Source organism: Apteryx rowi, unplaced genomic scaffold (genome assembly GCF_003343035.1).
Source record: "Apteryx rowi isolate R43461 unplaced genomic scaffold, aptRow1 scaffold_7, whole genome shotgun sequence".
Lineage (NCBI taxonomy): Eukaryota > Metazoa > Chordata > Aves > Apterygiformes > Apterygidae > Apteryx > Apteryx rowi.
The window spans coordinates 4567828-4581108 of record NW_020450982.1 but is presented as its reverse complement, the minus strand read 5'-3'; the positions used below and the strand labels follow the sequence as shown (position 1 = coordinate 4581108).

The following is a 13281-nucleotide window of genomic DNA, read 5'->3' as shown; positions in this document are numbered from 1 at the left end:
TGTTACAAAAGAACAAACTATTCAAAACTTCTGTAAAATGAGTGCAGATAGTGAATAGGGGCAAGAATTCTTCTTGCCCCAGACATTGATTAATGATTGCAAACAAACAGCAGGCTACTTGCAATGTAAATTTTTTTTTTTTTTTTAACAAAGTAAAAGAGGTCCAGGCTGGGGTCTTCATTTAGCTTGTTTGTTTCTTCTTTATGTGGAGGGAGGAGTTCTTATTTATGAGAAATTGGCTGAAACGACAATAAATTCTTAACTAYACACAGTGAAATTAACTGCTTGTTCAGAGACCTGCAGGATGTCACAAAAGTTTATTTGAAGCGTGTGTCCTAGTTTGAGTAGCCCATTTGGGAAGAGGGTGGAGTTAGACAACCCTGAACTACAGCTGTTGATCCACCAGATCTTGTATATCATTTCACTGCAGCACCTCTTCAAATCAACAGAGAAGTGACAAGAAACACTGCACACCCTGCTTGGACCAGGGGGAAAAAATCCCACCAGCACTATGAAATAGGCCATGGACTGAATGGTTTTAGTACAAGCTGATCAGTTTTCTCTTGTTCCTGTATCCATCACATGACACTGATGTAGTCAGCAAAGGCCTGGGAGGAGTCCCATGTGTCATTGACAACACTGCACACAGCTTTGAGACGCCGAAGTGCTTCTTGAGCTGTTTCGACATCCTGGTCCAGCCAATTTTGAAAGAGTCGGAGGTGGGTGAATTTAATGTGTCCCCCTCTCTGCTGGATGTGGCCTTCCAGCTTCTTTGTGAACTCCAGGAGCCCATCAGGTTTGATGCAATTTGAGCTTTCCAGGGAAAGGATGACAGGGGGGGGGAAAAAAAAAAAAGTCAGTAAGATTGTAGGGTATAATTTGATCAGTTTCAATGCCTGCTCCCTCCAGTAAATGCCCGTGCAGGTACTCTGGAATGTTTCAGTGCGAAGTACAGTAGGAGGTTTAAGCTTCCTTCAGCAATACAGAGTGAGGATGATGCATTAATTTTGATGTAAAACAAAACAAGCACAGTTATAGTAAGGGCTGGAAGTTATTAAAAGTGTTTAACTATGCTGGGAACCACTGACAAGTTAAACTCAGTCACCTGGTTTTACCAGTGACTTGAGTAGACCTAGTTGAGGGCCTTAAAATCTTAGACCCAGACTATTAGCTAAGCTGTGCTCTCCAGTCTCACAGCAGCTGGCAGGTGCCTGGACCAAAAGGCCTAGCCCAGCCCACGGGTCCCAGTGCAAACCTCAGTGGTAAGAGATCATTTATCTCTTCCTTGTGGGAGCATCTGGAGAACAGGTGTCAGGTCCCAGTATTCCAGCAGATTAAAAGATCATTTCCCCTGCACAATGTGTAAATAAATATGAAGTTGAGTGCTGGAGTTAATTTTATGAGAAGCACAAAAACAGCCAGTTGGAGAGAAAGCTTCATGATTCAAGGCTGCTAAAGAGGTGGCTGTAGTCAAATTAAGTGTCAAGGCTATCTATGTCACCAAGCCAAGCCATAAGGATGTAACAAAATGGGTCTTTAAGGAGGGGGGGGAATTAAGCAAAACTCAGTCACTAGTATTACAGAAATACCAGGTCCCATGCACTTCATAGAGATTGTTGTCTGTGTTCATGGCCATTTGCATTCAAGTAAGGAGCAGTTTAGGTTAAGGACCAAAGATGATGAAAAGAATACAGAAGAGTTCTTAGCATCTTACAGGGCAATGAGAGCACTCTCAACAGACTGGGACAGTGGGAACAGAGCTATTAAGCTGATGCCTAAGAATAAATGTATGTAAGGACATTAGTTCTAACCCTCAGAGCATGGAGGGTCTGCAGCAGCCTCCCAAGAGAGCAGAAAAACAAAGCTGCTTTTAAGATGGAGCTTGATTCATTTATGAAGGAGACGGTGTGATGCCTCAGAGGGCAAGGCCTGCCCTCGGTGACTCTTGGAGGTCCCCTAGGTTTTATGTGCCTATTACAGTGTTCCCTAAACTTTTCTTAGGCACATATTCCCTTTGGGAAGGAACAGAATTGTGCTCAGGCTGTCTGAGCCCACTTCAGCTCTGGCCTCCTGAAACATGAAATTCAGGGTGTTTAGGGCAGAATACCTGACATCCAGCTGGCAAAGAGAAGAAGAAGAATCTTCAGAGAAAATGTCCGCAAGGGCAACCAGCCTGTGATTTCCTAGGTGGGGGAAATGCAGGTGTTAGATACAAGCTGCAAACTATCCTAAATATTTAAATTCACAGTACGCACCAAGACGGTTCCCAGGCAGTTTGAGGCTCTTCAGTGATGAGTTTCTCTTCACTGTATTGATTATTTCCGACAAAAACTCAGTAGTGCAACTTTCAAACAGCCGGCAAAAGGAGAATGTGATTTCTACAGAAGAAATGGATTGACAGTGCATTTTAGTACTCCCTGCACACTTCATTATTCCATAATTACATCCTGCAGATGGCTCCAGCCCCTAATACATATGCAAAAACAAAGCTTCCTCAGGAGCGGGGACCAGGTTACAACATGCTCACAGTGGGTAGCACAGAACAGAGCCTCTGTTTTGTTACCTGAAGACAGCAGTGATCACACCCAGGAAGGTGGTTTAGCCAGCTGACCTAGTTAAAAGCAGACACGCTCTGCAGGTTAGAAGCCTTTTGTTTTGTAGCCAAGACTATGGACTCCTCTCTGCAGCACAGCCAACTTTGCATCTGCTCCTCTCTCTGCCCTGCTGGCTCAGAGAAACAGACATATTTCCTCTCTGCCAACAGCTACAGATCTGCCCATGGGGAAATGGCATTTGGCTAAACCTTGTGCATCCTAAGATCACCTCTTAAAACATCAGCCAACCAAAAGCAGCCACCTGCAGGGCAGCCCAGAGAACCTTTTCAGGCATCAGTGCCTAGGAATTTGCCGTACCTTGCAGGATGGGGTCCTGAAGCAAAAGCAGAACTTCTTTCTGGTGGTCAGCCAGGTTCACATCATGAAAGCTCAGTTTCTTCAAGTTTGGATTGCACTCTAAAAGCAAGACAAATTCCTGGGTAAAGCACTGCATGGCCTTGGGCTAAAAAGAACCTGACACAATTGCCAGTTAACACCCAGAAATTGATTGGACTGTGAATAAATAAAGAGGGACCAACCTGCTGTGCAGGATCATTCACATGCTCAGCACAAAATGGGATGGCTGATACCCATTTCCTTAAGTGACTTCGAGGATGTCCACATGGAAGAAAGGGACCCACCCGAGCTGGCTCCATGCTGAAAAGGCTGAGGGACATGGCAAGAACCCAGAGCTTACATCCAGGAGGTTCAGGTGCCTGAGCATCCAAGTACTCCCAGCAGGTGTGCCCTAGCAGCTTGGGTGCAAAGCCTTATGAATGCAGTGGAATTGCTCCCAGAGTCAAGCTGAGCCTGGCCGGCTTAACAGCAAGCAGCAACTGGGGGTGTCTGCATCAGGCTGTAGCAGAGCCCAAGCCAACTAAGAAGCAAGCAATGAGGCCCCAAGGATGGGCTATCACAGCAAGGGGGCTACTCCCTCTGTTCCAGCGACGCTACATATGCTTTAGCACAGTACCTTTGAGTGCCTGTAAAAGGTGCTCAARCTCCTGAGGACAGGGCAGTGCAGCACTGTCAAGGGACAGCTGCTGGAGAGACCTTGATGCCTTCAGCACTGGCCGCAGGAACGCAGTGTGCAGAGGTTCCCTGGGGAATCGGATTTCCAGCTGCTCTAGGCAGCTCTCTAAGGGAAGAAAAACAAACAGTGAAAGAGCTCAGTCTGAGTACCTGTCCTCAGTAAAGCTTGCTGGAGCAAGGAAGAAGCCCAGCTGACATGGCTGTCATTTAAACTGGTAGAAAGTGCCTGTACCGAGCCTGCTGCCCCACAGAGCTGTATGGCAATGCAGACTTAGGATAACTTAAATCAGTGAAGGCCCATTTCAGGAGTCATGAAAGACCACGGGGCCACCAATTTCTACCATGTTCTAGCAGCAAAACACCACTTTAGAAAAGTTCACCATCTATCCACAAACCAGTCAGTGTTCCCCGAGAGCAGAGTCTTCACTGACCCCACTCGATACTCACTCAGGCTTTGGTTTCTGCTTTTCTGTTCTGTTCAGGGGCTGTGATGGTGTGCTCCCTCCCCTCCCCCCAACCTGACCTCTCCATAATCCCACTCAGGTGATAACCATCAGTAGCAGTCATGATGGCTGCTCCCAGTTCAAATCAGAATTTGGGAACACAGGTAACAGCACATAGTCAAGGGCTAATTGAGCATGCGCCAACCCAAATATGATTGGTATGCAAATATGACTACGAGTCAATCATCTTACCCCATAAACAGGAAGCAGCCCAGAGCTTGTTGAGCTCTCCTGCACGGCAGCGGGCTGCACAGCAGAATCTCCTCTTGAGTAAGGATGCCTCTCAAGGTTACTCCTCAAGGTCGAGAGATTCTTTACCCGCGACAGATCCTCAGTAAGTGACTAATAGCATGCTGAAACTTTGCTAAGTTGCTTCTTTGATTGATTCTGCACATAATCCTTTAGACATAAACCATTGACCAAGTCTGGGACTACGATTGGATCCAGCCGCACCTAGACTCCTCTGAGAAAGAGTTTGGAAAGCAAGGGGGTCCACTCTGAATCTTGTGACTCAACGGGAAGGTCTCCCTGACAATTTTGTTTGAACCTTATATGTAGTTATTGTTTTACTCTCAATGCAGTAAACAACAGTGTACCTTGCCATTGAACCTTGTTAAATCACTCTTATCTCAATAAAACATATTGCTGCTTCTCTCTTATGAGTGAAGTGCATCACTCATCCGTGACAGGGGCTAACAAGAGTGATGAGACACCTCTGAGCTGAAAACACCCTGCTACAGTTCCCAGACTGTAACCCAGAGGCCTGAAAAATGTTTTGCCATCACCTCTGGTATTGTGACGATCAAAAAATACTTTCCTTCCACCCAAAGGTAGGCCAAAGCTGTCTAAGGCTTAGAGCCTCACAAACAATAGGATAGACAGAGCAGAAGCTCCTGAACAATTTAAAGGTCTGGTGAGATATGCTCCCTACAGGCTGCATGGACAGGCATTGCTAGCAGGTTCTGACTAGCCTTGTATAAAGCAAAAAGACTTTGTCCAAGACTTGGGCTCCAAAGTCCATGTGAAAGACTGGAAATGACCAACTACAACACTAAACCAGGAAGGTGAGGTTGTAATCACTTAATTAAATGCCACTTGGGACACTATGGAATTCAAATCTTTTGTGCCAAGCTTTTCCAGCTCTAACAGCCACATCCTGCTCATCGCTCAAAATCTGTTCCTACCTGAGATTTCTGCCTCACTGCAGCTTGGATTCCCTTCTGGCCTGTTCCCCTCCAGCTGGTTTTTGAGATCGAAGCTGACTGAGAGTGTATGGAGCCGGGGAAAGGCACTCAGGATGCAGCGAACAAGGTCCATGCAAGGCATGTGGGAGAACACGTCGCTCACACGCACCACGTGGAGGCAGCAGTCCGAGTGGCGGGAGAGGGCCCGGAGCCCAGACAGGATGCAGAAGATGTTATCTCCCAGGCCTGGAACCAACATTTTTACAGAAAGCAAAACTGGTGTCACACACGTAGAGACCCAAAGCTGAAACACATGGCTGGAGTTACACCACCAGTGGAGCTTTCAGTTCAGTGCCCAGCCAAGCAACTAGCAACTAGCAAGTCAAGGGCTAAATCCACAAAGTGCCAGAGGAGAAGAAGGTTTCTGCTACACATGCTTTATCCACAAGTTCTTAAGCTAGAGCTTAAGAGAGAGAGAGAGAGAGAGATAGAGGTTTGGTTCTTCCCCTTCTCAAGAAGGCATTTGAGCACAAGGCCATGGGCTGTTCTGGGGCAGAAGGGCCCCATTCTCTGCTGGCACTTCCCCTCTTAGTACAAACACTTGCTAGAAGAGAGACCAGCAGGCAGACTTCTGATTCTCCTGGGAAGAAGTAGGAGGGCCACCATCAAAATCATTTGCAACTGTCCAGTGCACTAACCCAGGGATATTCAGATCTCAGGCTATGGTCAGGGTAAAGACCATGAGTGCGTTTTGCCTGGACTTCCTCACTTTGCATACCTCCCATATTTCTTGCTGTACTGTCTCTCATGGGCAGGTAGGAGGACTGGATTCAAGGTCGAAACTGAACATTTACCTCCTGTTGGTAAAAACTAATCCAGTAGCCTTTCACTAGATCATAAAGGGGAAAATCCGTATCACAAGAATGAATGGACCAAACTGTTTTCTAAGGAATAGAATTTATGCAGTTAGTGTTTGGCTCTGATCTTTCATACAGATCAACACTTGCAGATGCAAAACCAGTAAGTCACAGATTCCTGTCCTGACCAGTGGACATACAAAATCATCACAACTCTGTTCTTCCCAGTTCAATACCCACAGAACTTGCTACACTTCATTCACATTAGTTTATTATCAGTCTCCCATCCCGTTACCTACCCCACAGTGCAAGGGTTCTGCTCCCACATGAAAACACAGCACATGAGAATCCACTTGCCTGGAAAAACCGGCAGGCTTAGGGTGGGCCTGTCACACTTCCCCACAAGGAAGGTGGGCTCAATATGTGAATGGAGTTTGCCCTGCATTCTGTTTTGTCTCCTAGCCACATCGCATGCCCTTGAGATCCTACTGGGTTTACATCCCGTTCCCTCCTTCTCCTCATCCCTGCGGGGCTGTGCAATTCCATATTTTCATCTCAGCACCATTTCCTCCAACACATAATGACCCTTCTCTGTCATTGCTGGCTTCCTTCTCCCCTCAAACGACTCCTCGCACTCTTTATGTGTCTCTGCCAATGCCATTTTCAGGACCAGTTACTCTTAAAATGCTCATTCCAGTAAAAATAAATAAATAAAAGGAGGGTAAACCTGAGCAGTAAGTCATACTATTAAAACAAGGCCGGAAGTACCCTGTTCATACCACTAACCGTTGTAAGACAGAACCAGGTTTTCTAATGACACCCAGGAGCTCAGCAGGTTACTCAGAGTCCGACACGCATCCCCAGTCAAAGGAATGGAGAACAATTCCAGTGTGGACACGCTTCGGAAGCGGTGAGCAGTTTTCAGAGAAAAGTTCCCAGCAGATCCTCCTCTTTTCTTACAACCAGCACTGCCAGAGCATGGAGATCCTGTGGAGGAACTAGCACAGTTACTGGCATTTTCTCCTTCTGCGACACTGTTGTCAAAGAGTAATTCTGAAGCATTCTCTCTAGCAACAGCAAAAACAAAATCATAAAGGTCTTCCGGGTCATCATAAGTCCCCCTGCTTCGTCTGGGGCAGCGGCGTCTCCTCCCTACTGCAGATTTCAGACGTCTACGTGGCTTTCGAAGAATGGGGCGACAGGACAGCCTTTCTGAGAGGCGATGAGAAGACCACCCTCTGGGGGGGTCTTTAACACTGGTGGGGTCACAGGACGCCTCGCTGCTTCCCTCCTCACGTACTAGGTTTTGGGAAGGATGACTTCTCAGTCCAGAAAGGGCTGAGCTCTGGGGAGTGTCAGCCCCATGTCTGTTCGCCTCCACTTGAGCGTCAGCCTCCTCAAGTGCGCTGAGGGAAGCCTGCTGGTTCTTGCCGTCACTCCACTCCTTCTCATTGCAACRGTCCATCTCTGATCCCTCTTGTGTTGACTCCTGGCTTTGGGCATTGCCCTCTCTGCAAAAGCCACAAGGGCTGCTGTGATACGTAAGCACCTTTCCTGAGCACCAATACCCAGCACTCATGCTCAAAATGAGAATGAGAAGAACTGTGTCAGGAATAGGCCAGGAATACATGGACACTTGGCTGACAGAGCCATGGTGAATCAGCCGGTGAAGAAGTAAAACCAGAGAACGTCTGATAGACTGGTCAGAGGAAAGCAGGTGCCGAAACTTCAGTATCCGCAGGGAGCCAGCCAGGTTTTCAAGCACCCTTTGGTTGTGTTCAGCAGTGAGCTCCATCACCCCCTGCAGCACGTTGCAGAGAGTGAGCTGGGTAACGTGCCGTGAGCTGTGGAGCAACGGTGAAAAATGATGGTCGTTGAGACGCCAGTCAGAAGAAACATCCAAGACACCATGAAGAATGTTTGAGAAGAATGTTTCAAGGAACTTCTTCCTCCAACAGGTTATATTCTGCAATTACATCACCTTAGGGTCAACCAGGACAAAACCCATTCAACAGAGCCATGTTAAGAAAAAGTCAGCTAAGATCTTTCTCATTCTAAATCAAATTATTGCTATCTGCTAAGCTTATAGTAAATATTGCCTCAAACAAAACTACTAGCACAACTGAAWCTACTTTACCAGTCCACAACATGCTTCCTAAGTGTGTTTGTTCAAAAGCTGAGTTACTCTTGCTGCTATCTCTTCATTCCCCTTCTAGCTTAATTTAATATATTCAGCGGTTTGAAAGTGAAGCTAAATTATTAAAGAACACACTATCAGAAATTTTCTTCCTGGGTGTCTATTTATAGGCTATGGTTAACTTGTCTCCTAACCATTCTTTTGTTATGCCAAATCAATGGAGCTTCTTCAGTTCTTCTGTGTAAAGAAAATTCTTCCAAACTCAGGGYATTTGCTTTGTGCTCTTTCTCCGCTCCCCATAAGCAGCTTTTCCTCACCTCTGAGTTGGGTGGCCTGGTTTTCATCACATCATCCCAGAGCTTGCGCCAAATTGGCTGTGTTGAGAGGCCTGAAAAAAAGAAACTAGGCACCTTTACCCCTTCTTCCCAGCCTAAAGTCCTCCTGCAGAGTTTCCCTCCTTGGGGTTCATATGTGTGTTTGGACAGATGAGGGAACAGCTTTCTAGGGGGAAGCAAATTCAGACCCTTAAAGCAGAAGGAAGATGTTTTACATTTGTTATGAAGGATGTAACAAGATAAAAAACATTGTCTTTTAAGAGATAGGACTTAGAAAATGGCTGTTTTTGTTGGTCTTCAGAAGAAGCAAATTGGTGAGCCAAGGGAGTTACAACATACCCTACATTACCAGAAAACCCCGCCTGCGTCCATGACTTGGGATTCTGGGCCAGAGTAGCTGCCTTTCCTGCTGGATTTCCATGTGTTTGTGGTAAGGTGGCAAAGTCAAGTAACCAGCGTCCCAGGCAAGGGATATAATTATGCTCTTTGGGTTCATCTCGCCATTCAGAGGGGTTCATCTCCCCAGTTTAGGGTTTATTTTTTCAGTTTGCAAGACTTTGTCCCTCCAAATTGAGGGAGTAAGGGTGTGGGGTGTCCCTCCCATTTGGCTGGGGAGGGGAGTGCTTTTGTCCCTCTAGTTCTGAGCTGATTTTTCCAGTTTGGAGGGTGTTGTTCCTCCAGCTGGGGGGGGGGGGGGGAAGCCCCCCACAGCTTGGGGGGCAGTTGGTCCTCCAATTACAGGTTCACCTCTCCAGTCTGGGGGAAGTGTCCCTGCGGGTTGGGGTTCATCTCTCCAGTTTTGGGGGCTGTCCCTTCAATTTGGGGCTCATGTCTCCACTTCGGGGTCCGTGTCTCCACTTTGGAGGGTGCCCCTCCACTTTGGGGTCCGTGTCTCCACTTTGGGGGCTCGCTCCCCCTCTCCGGTCCCGCCCCAGGCCCCCCGCCAGCCGCGGCCCACCTGCGCGGCGCGCAGCGCCCTCGGCCCGCTCCAGGTAGAAGACGTTGAGGAGCGGCAGGAGGCCGCGCAGGACGTGTCCAGGCAGCGCTGCGGGAGAAGGAGAGGGCGGCAGCGTGCGGGCAGGCTCCCGCGCCCCGCGCCCCCCGGCCCCGCGCCTTACCCCAGACGTCCCTCTCCAGCGCCCGCATGCTGCAGCTCACCGCCGCGCCGCTGAGCGCGAAGAGGCTGGGCGGCCCCGCCGCGCTGCCGCCGCCGCCCTCCATGGCCGCGGCGAGCCCCCCTCAGCGCCGCCGTTCCGCCGCCACTGCCGCCATCTTGGGCAGGGCGGAGAGCGCGCAGCCACGCGCGCCATCTTGGCGAGGGGGAGGGACGGATGGCGCCGTCGGCCATGTTGGGGAGGTCACCGTGAGCGGCCTCTCTGTCTCGCAGTCTGCAGGATGGGCTAGGAACAGAGGCAGCCTGGCCAGGGAGGTCACGGCGACCGGGACCCAGTGTTGCTTTCACAGAAAGGAGAACAAAAACAAGACACAGCGTCCTGCGGCAGGTATCTTGAGGAGGTCACACGCGCAGCCATATTGGGGTGCCATATTGGGAAGGGAAGCACTCGACCTAAAGCGCGGCTCTCTTGGGAAGGTCACCCGGCACGTCGCTGCGGCGCGGAAAGCGTTTCCGTTTCCGGGGTGGGAAGCGGCGTTTCCGGCGGGTGACCCTGGTGAGTCCTTCTGCCTGACTGCAGCGGAGGCGCGGGGAGATGGGGCTGCGCGATAACGTCGTTCACGCTGGAGAGCCCGAGGTGAGCGGTGCCGGGACCAGTATTCTCCCCTACCTCCCGCTCCCCCCGGGGCGACGGGGCTGTAGAGCGGGTAGCGCGGAGTGGGGCGGGTGCATCCCCGGTCCATCTTCGTGGTAGCGCGGATTGAGCCCTGCCGGTTGCCGTATTGCAGCCGCTCTGTGGGGATAGAACGTCGGTTTCGGTGTGACCCTTGCCGGCCCCCGTTCAGCCTGCAGGTGCTCATCCCGCGTGCACTGACCCTTGCCGAGCCCCGTAGCCGCGTACGGGCGATGCGTTGTGGCCGCCGCCGGGCGCCGTAGCCCGGTCGCGAGGCTCGGGGGGAGGGGGTTTGTCGGCGGGGCCGCGCTGAGCCGAGGCGCTCCGGGGCGGGCGGGAATGGGTGTGCGGGGCGGGGGGTGAGGCCATGCGAGTCGGTAACGGCTGTGCTCTGGTTTATCCCCAGGAGGAGGAGGAGGAAGAGGAGCTGGTGGTAAGACGCTGGAGGCGGCAGCGCTGCGGGGAGTGGGGCCCGGCGGGGGCCCGGGGCCTGATCGGCGGCGTGGACCGGGAGGGGCGGGGGCGGCGTAGCTGGGTCCTTCCCGCACCCTCATTCGGGTGCGACTCCCTGCACCTGCTGCACGCATGGCCTGGGCACGGGCCGCTCTGCTCTGTAGGCTGTATGGTGGCTTGTTGCGCCAAGGAGATGCACTGTGGATTTCGGCACTCGAGCACGCTTATGTGGGTTTGGGCTGCTGTTTGCTGGTTTATGCTGGTGATGCAAAGTTTAGGATGGAAGTAGTTTGAATCTGGGGTCTGGTATGGGTGTATAGCTCCCATCAGGCCATAAATGGAAAAAAACAATTCTGTGGGGAGAAAATAGCTGCGTTGCAGGGTCTCTCTGTTCTCATCGCAGTTCTGTGTCTGCAGGATCCTTTAACCACAATTAGGGAGCACTGTGAGCAGACTGAGAAATGTGTGAAGGCGCGGGAACGTCTGGAGTTGTGTGATGCACGGGTTTCCTCGAGGTCCCAAACAGAAGAGCAATGTACAGAGGAACTTTTTGACTTCCTGCATGCTAGGGACCACTGTGTAAGTGCAGCATGGGTGGGTGTAACATCCCTGCTGAAACTGTGAGCAGGAAAGTGTTTAACCATATTCCTGAGAGTGAAAACAATTTGAGGGTGAGRCTCGGTTAAGTCACAGTCAAAAGGAGCTCTGAAGAACTGTGATTTCATGGTAACTGTTTCCTACTTGTTACAATTCCATCTGAAATTCTGTAGGCTTTAAACAACAGTACAAATAGATCACGTTTTTGTGCCATACAAATAACACTTTACTATGTTTGCATTACCCACTCAGAGTTAACCATTTTTATCTGAAGTGATGCTTTGTAAGAAATCTCAGCTTATTTTTTTTTAAATGATTTTCTGATACTTGTAAAACATTGAGAAGAGCAGAGAGGTGTAGGGYCATGCACATTAGTGGTGTAGAAAACCAAGTGATGGGTGAAAAAGCGTGCAGGTTTCCAGATCTTTTGAACCGAGAGAACTTAACAGTTAGTAAGTGCTTTTTTTGGGTTTTTTTTTGTTTTTTTTAGGTTGCTCACAAACTCTTTGATAAACTGAAGTGAACACTGGAGTAATTGTCCATCTGCTTCCACGATCCAACAGAAAATCCATGGAGGTTCTTCTTGGATTCACAGTACTGTTTGCTGCCCATTTATTGTGAATGTGAAATATAAACAAAACAGCTTTCTGGCAGCTTGGCAGTGACTGAGTGTCAGCAAGTCACTGTGCCTGTTTTCATGGAAGATGTGCAGCTACGCAAAATCCATGTTAATGTTCTGTAATTTTCCATATTAAACATTAAAAGTTCCTGTGGAAATATCTTGCTTTTATTTCTTAATCCTTGTGGTTCTGACTTGCACCAATGCCAGGTTAAGATGAAATCAGTGTGGGTTGGGTCATCTGTGGGAGTGGATGGGAGAGGCTTTTCTTCACTTTTGTGAACATCCTTTTTGTACAGCCATTATGAGCAGTGGCTGGAATGCAATCCTAAAGGTAAGAGTTTTTCTGTTAGCGCCAGAAAGCCCTACAAGATGGATATTGTTCATACAGTAAGTTGTGACTGAATTAAACTTCCAGAAACACCTGCTGCCTACCAGAAGATGTGGAGTGGCCCTTTTTTTAGGAGAAGTGTGACTTCTATGGTGTAGTTGAACAACTGGGAAAAATTGTCTTTGCACTGGTTGAAGACTTCTCTTTTTAAACAGCCTCTTCTCTGGCGCAGGCTTGCACAAAAGCAACCAGGTGGCTGCAGACAGACGTGCCTAGCTGGTTCCCACCCGCTCTCGAGCGCAAGTGGTCACAGCGGTGCTAGAGCCTGGGCTGCGAGCCGTCCTTGCGGCTCTGAGCGCTCCTGGGGTGCGAGGTTGGAGTCATCCCCCCCCTTACCATCCACCCTGTCTGATGATTGGGGACTACTGCTGCGTGGGGGCGAGCTCACACGCGACTCCTGCCTTGATTTGGAGTAAGAGGTTGTTCAGCACCGGAAGAATGGGGACGTTTCCCAGGGCAGCCAATACTTTCTCAGCTGTTTTTTAAATCATCAAAGTAAAATAACACTTTTTAAAACTTGGTAGATGTTTTATCAATGTAGTAGTCCATAATCCTTTTGCTAATGGATTCCTAATTTAATCCCTAAGGGATTGAAACGGAGCTTTCTTCGGATGAGTGTAACAAGCTAGGAGCAAGTGTAACGTTAGCTTTTTTTCCTTCTTTTTTTCCTTCCCCTGTGGCTCAGGGGTTTTGGAAGAAGGCTGGGGAGGGGGAAGCAGCTACAGTCGGTGTAACAGGGGCTGCCGCGCCGGCGCTGCCGCCCGCTCCCAGCTGCCGCCGCCGGGGGCCGCC

At 49.5% G+C, this 13281-nt stretch overlaps 2 protein-coding genes across 7 annotated transcripts; one reads left to right on the top strand and one right to left on the bottom strand.

The window, feature by feature from the left end:
- Positions 1-76: 76 nt before the first annotated feature.
- LRRC41 (leucine rich repeat containing 41) lies at positions 77-9882 on the bottom strand. 6 transcript variants are annotated; one of them, XR_003256829.1, is made up of 11 exons: positions 9761-9878; positions 9601-9687; positions 8625-8695; positions 6957-8136; positions 5314-5559; positions 3568-3732; positions 2913-3011; positions 2256-2378; positions 2108-2183; positions 1256-1351; positions 726-813 (listed from the first exon to the last, which is right to left on the bottom strand). XR_003256829.1 is itself a non-coding variant. In XM_026086653.1 (10 exons), the coding sequence occupies exons 1-10, from the start codon at positions 9861-9863 to the stop codon at positions 579-581; spliced, it is 2385 nt and encodes a 794-aa protein (XP_025942438.1). In that variant the 5' UTR covers positions 9864-9878; the 3' UTR covers positions 77-578. The 6 variants fall into 6 exon arrangements, 4 of the variants coding, with proteins under 4 accessions (XP_025942438.1, XP_025942439.1, XP_025942441.1 ...); XM_026086653.1 differs by lacking the exon at positions 1256-1351 and having other exon boundaries at positions 77-813; XM_026086655.1 differs by having other exon boundaries at positions 720-1351.
- A 382-nt stretch (positions 9883-10264) lies between these two features.
- LOC112975948 (cytochrome b-c1 complex subunit 6, mitochondrial) lies at positions 10265-12258 on the top strand. The gene is made up of 4 exons (XM_026086660.1): positions 10265-10393; positions 10836-10862; positions 11300-11461; positions 11970-12258. The coding sequence occupies exons 1-4, from the start codon at positions 10352-10354 to the stop codon at positions 12000-12002; spliced, it is 264 nt and encodes an 87-aa protein (XP_025942445.1). The 5' UTR covers positions 10265-10351; the 3' UTR covers positions 12003-12258.
- Positions 12259-13281: the final 1023 nt, after the last annotated feature.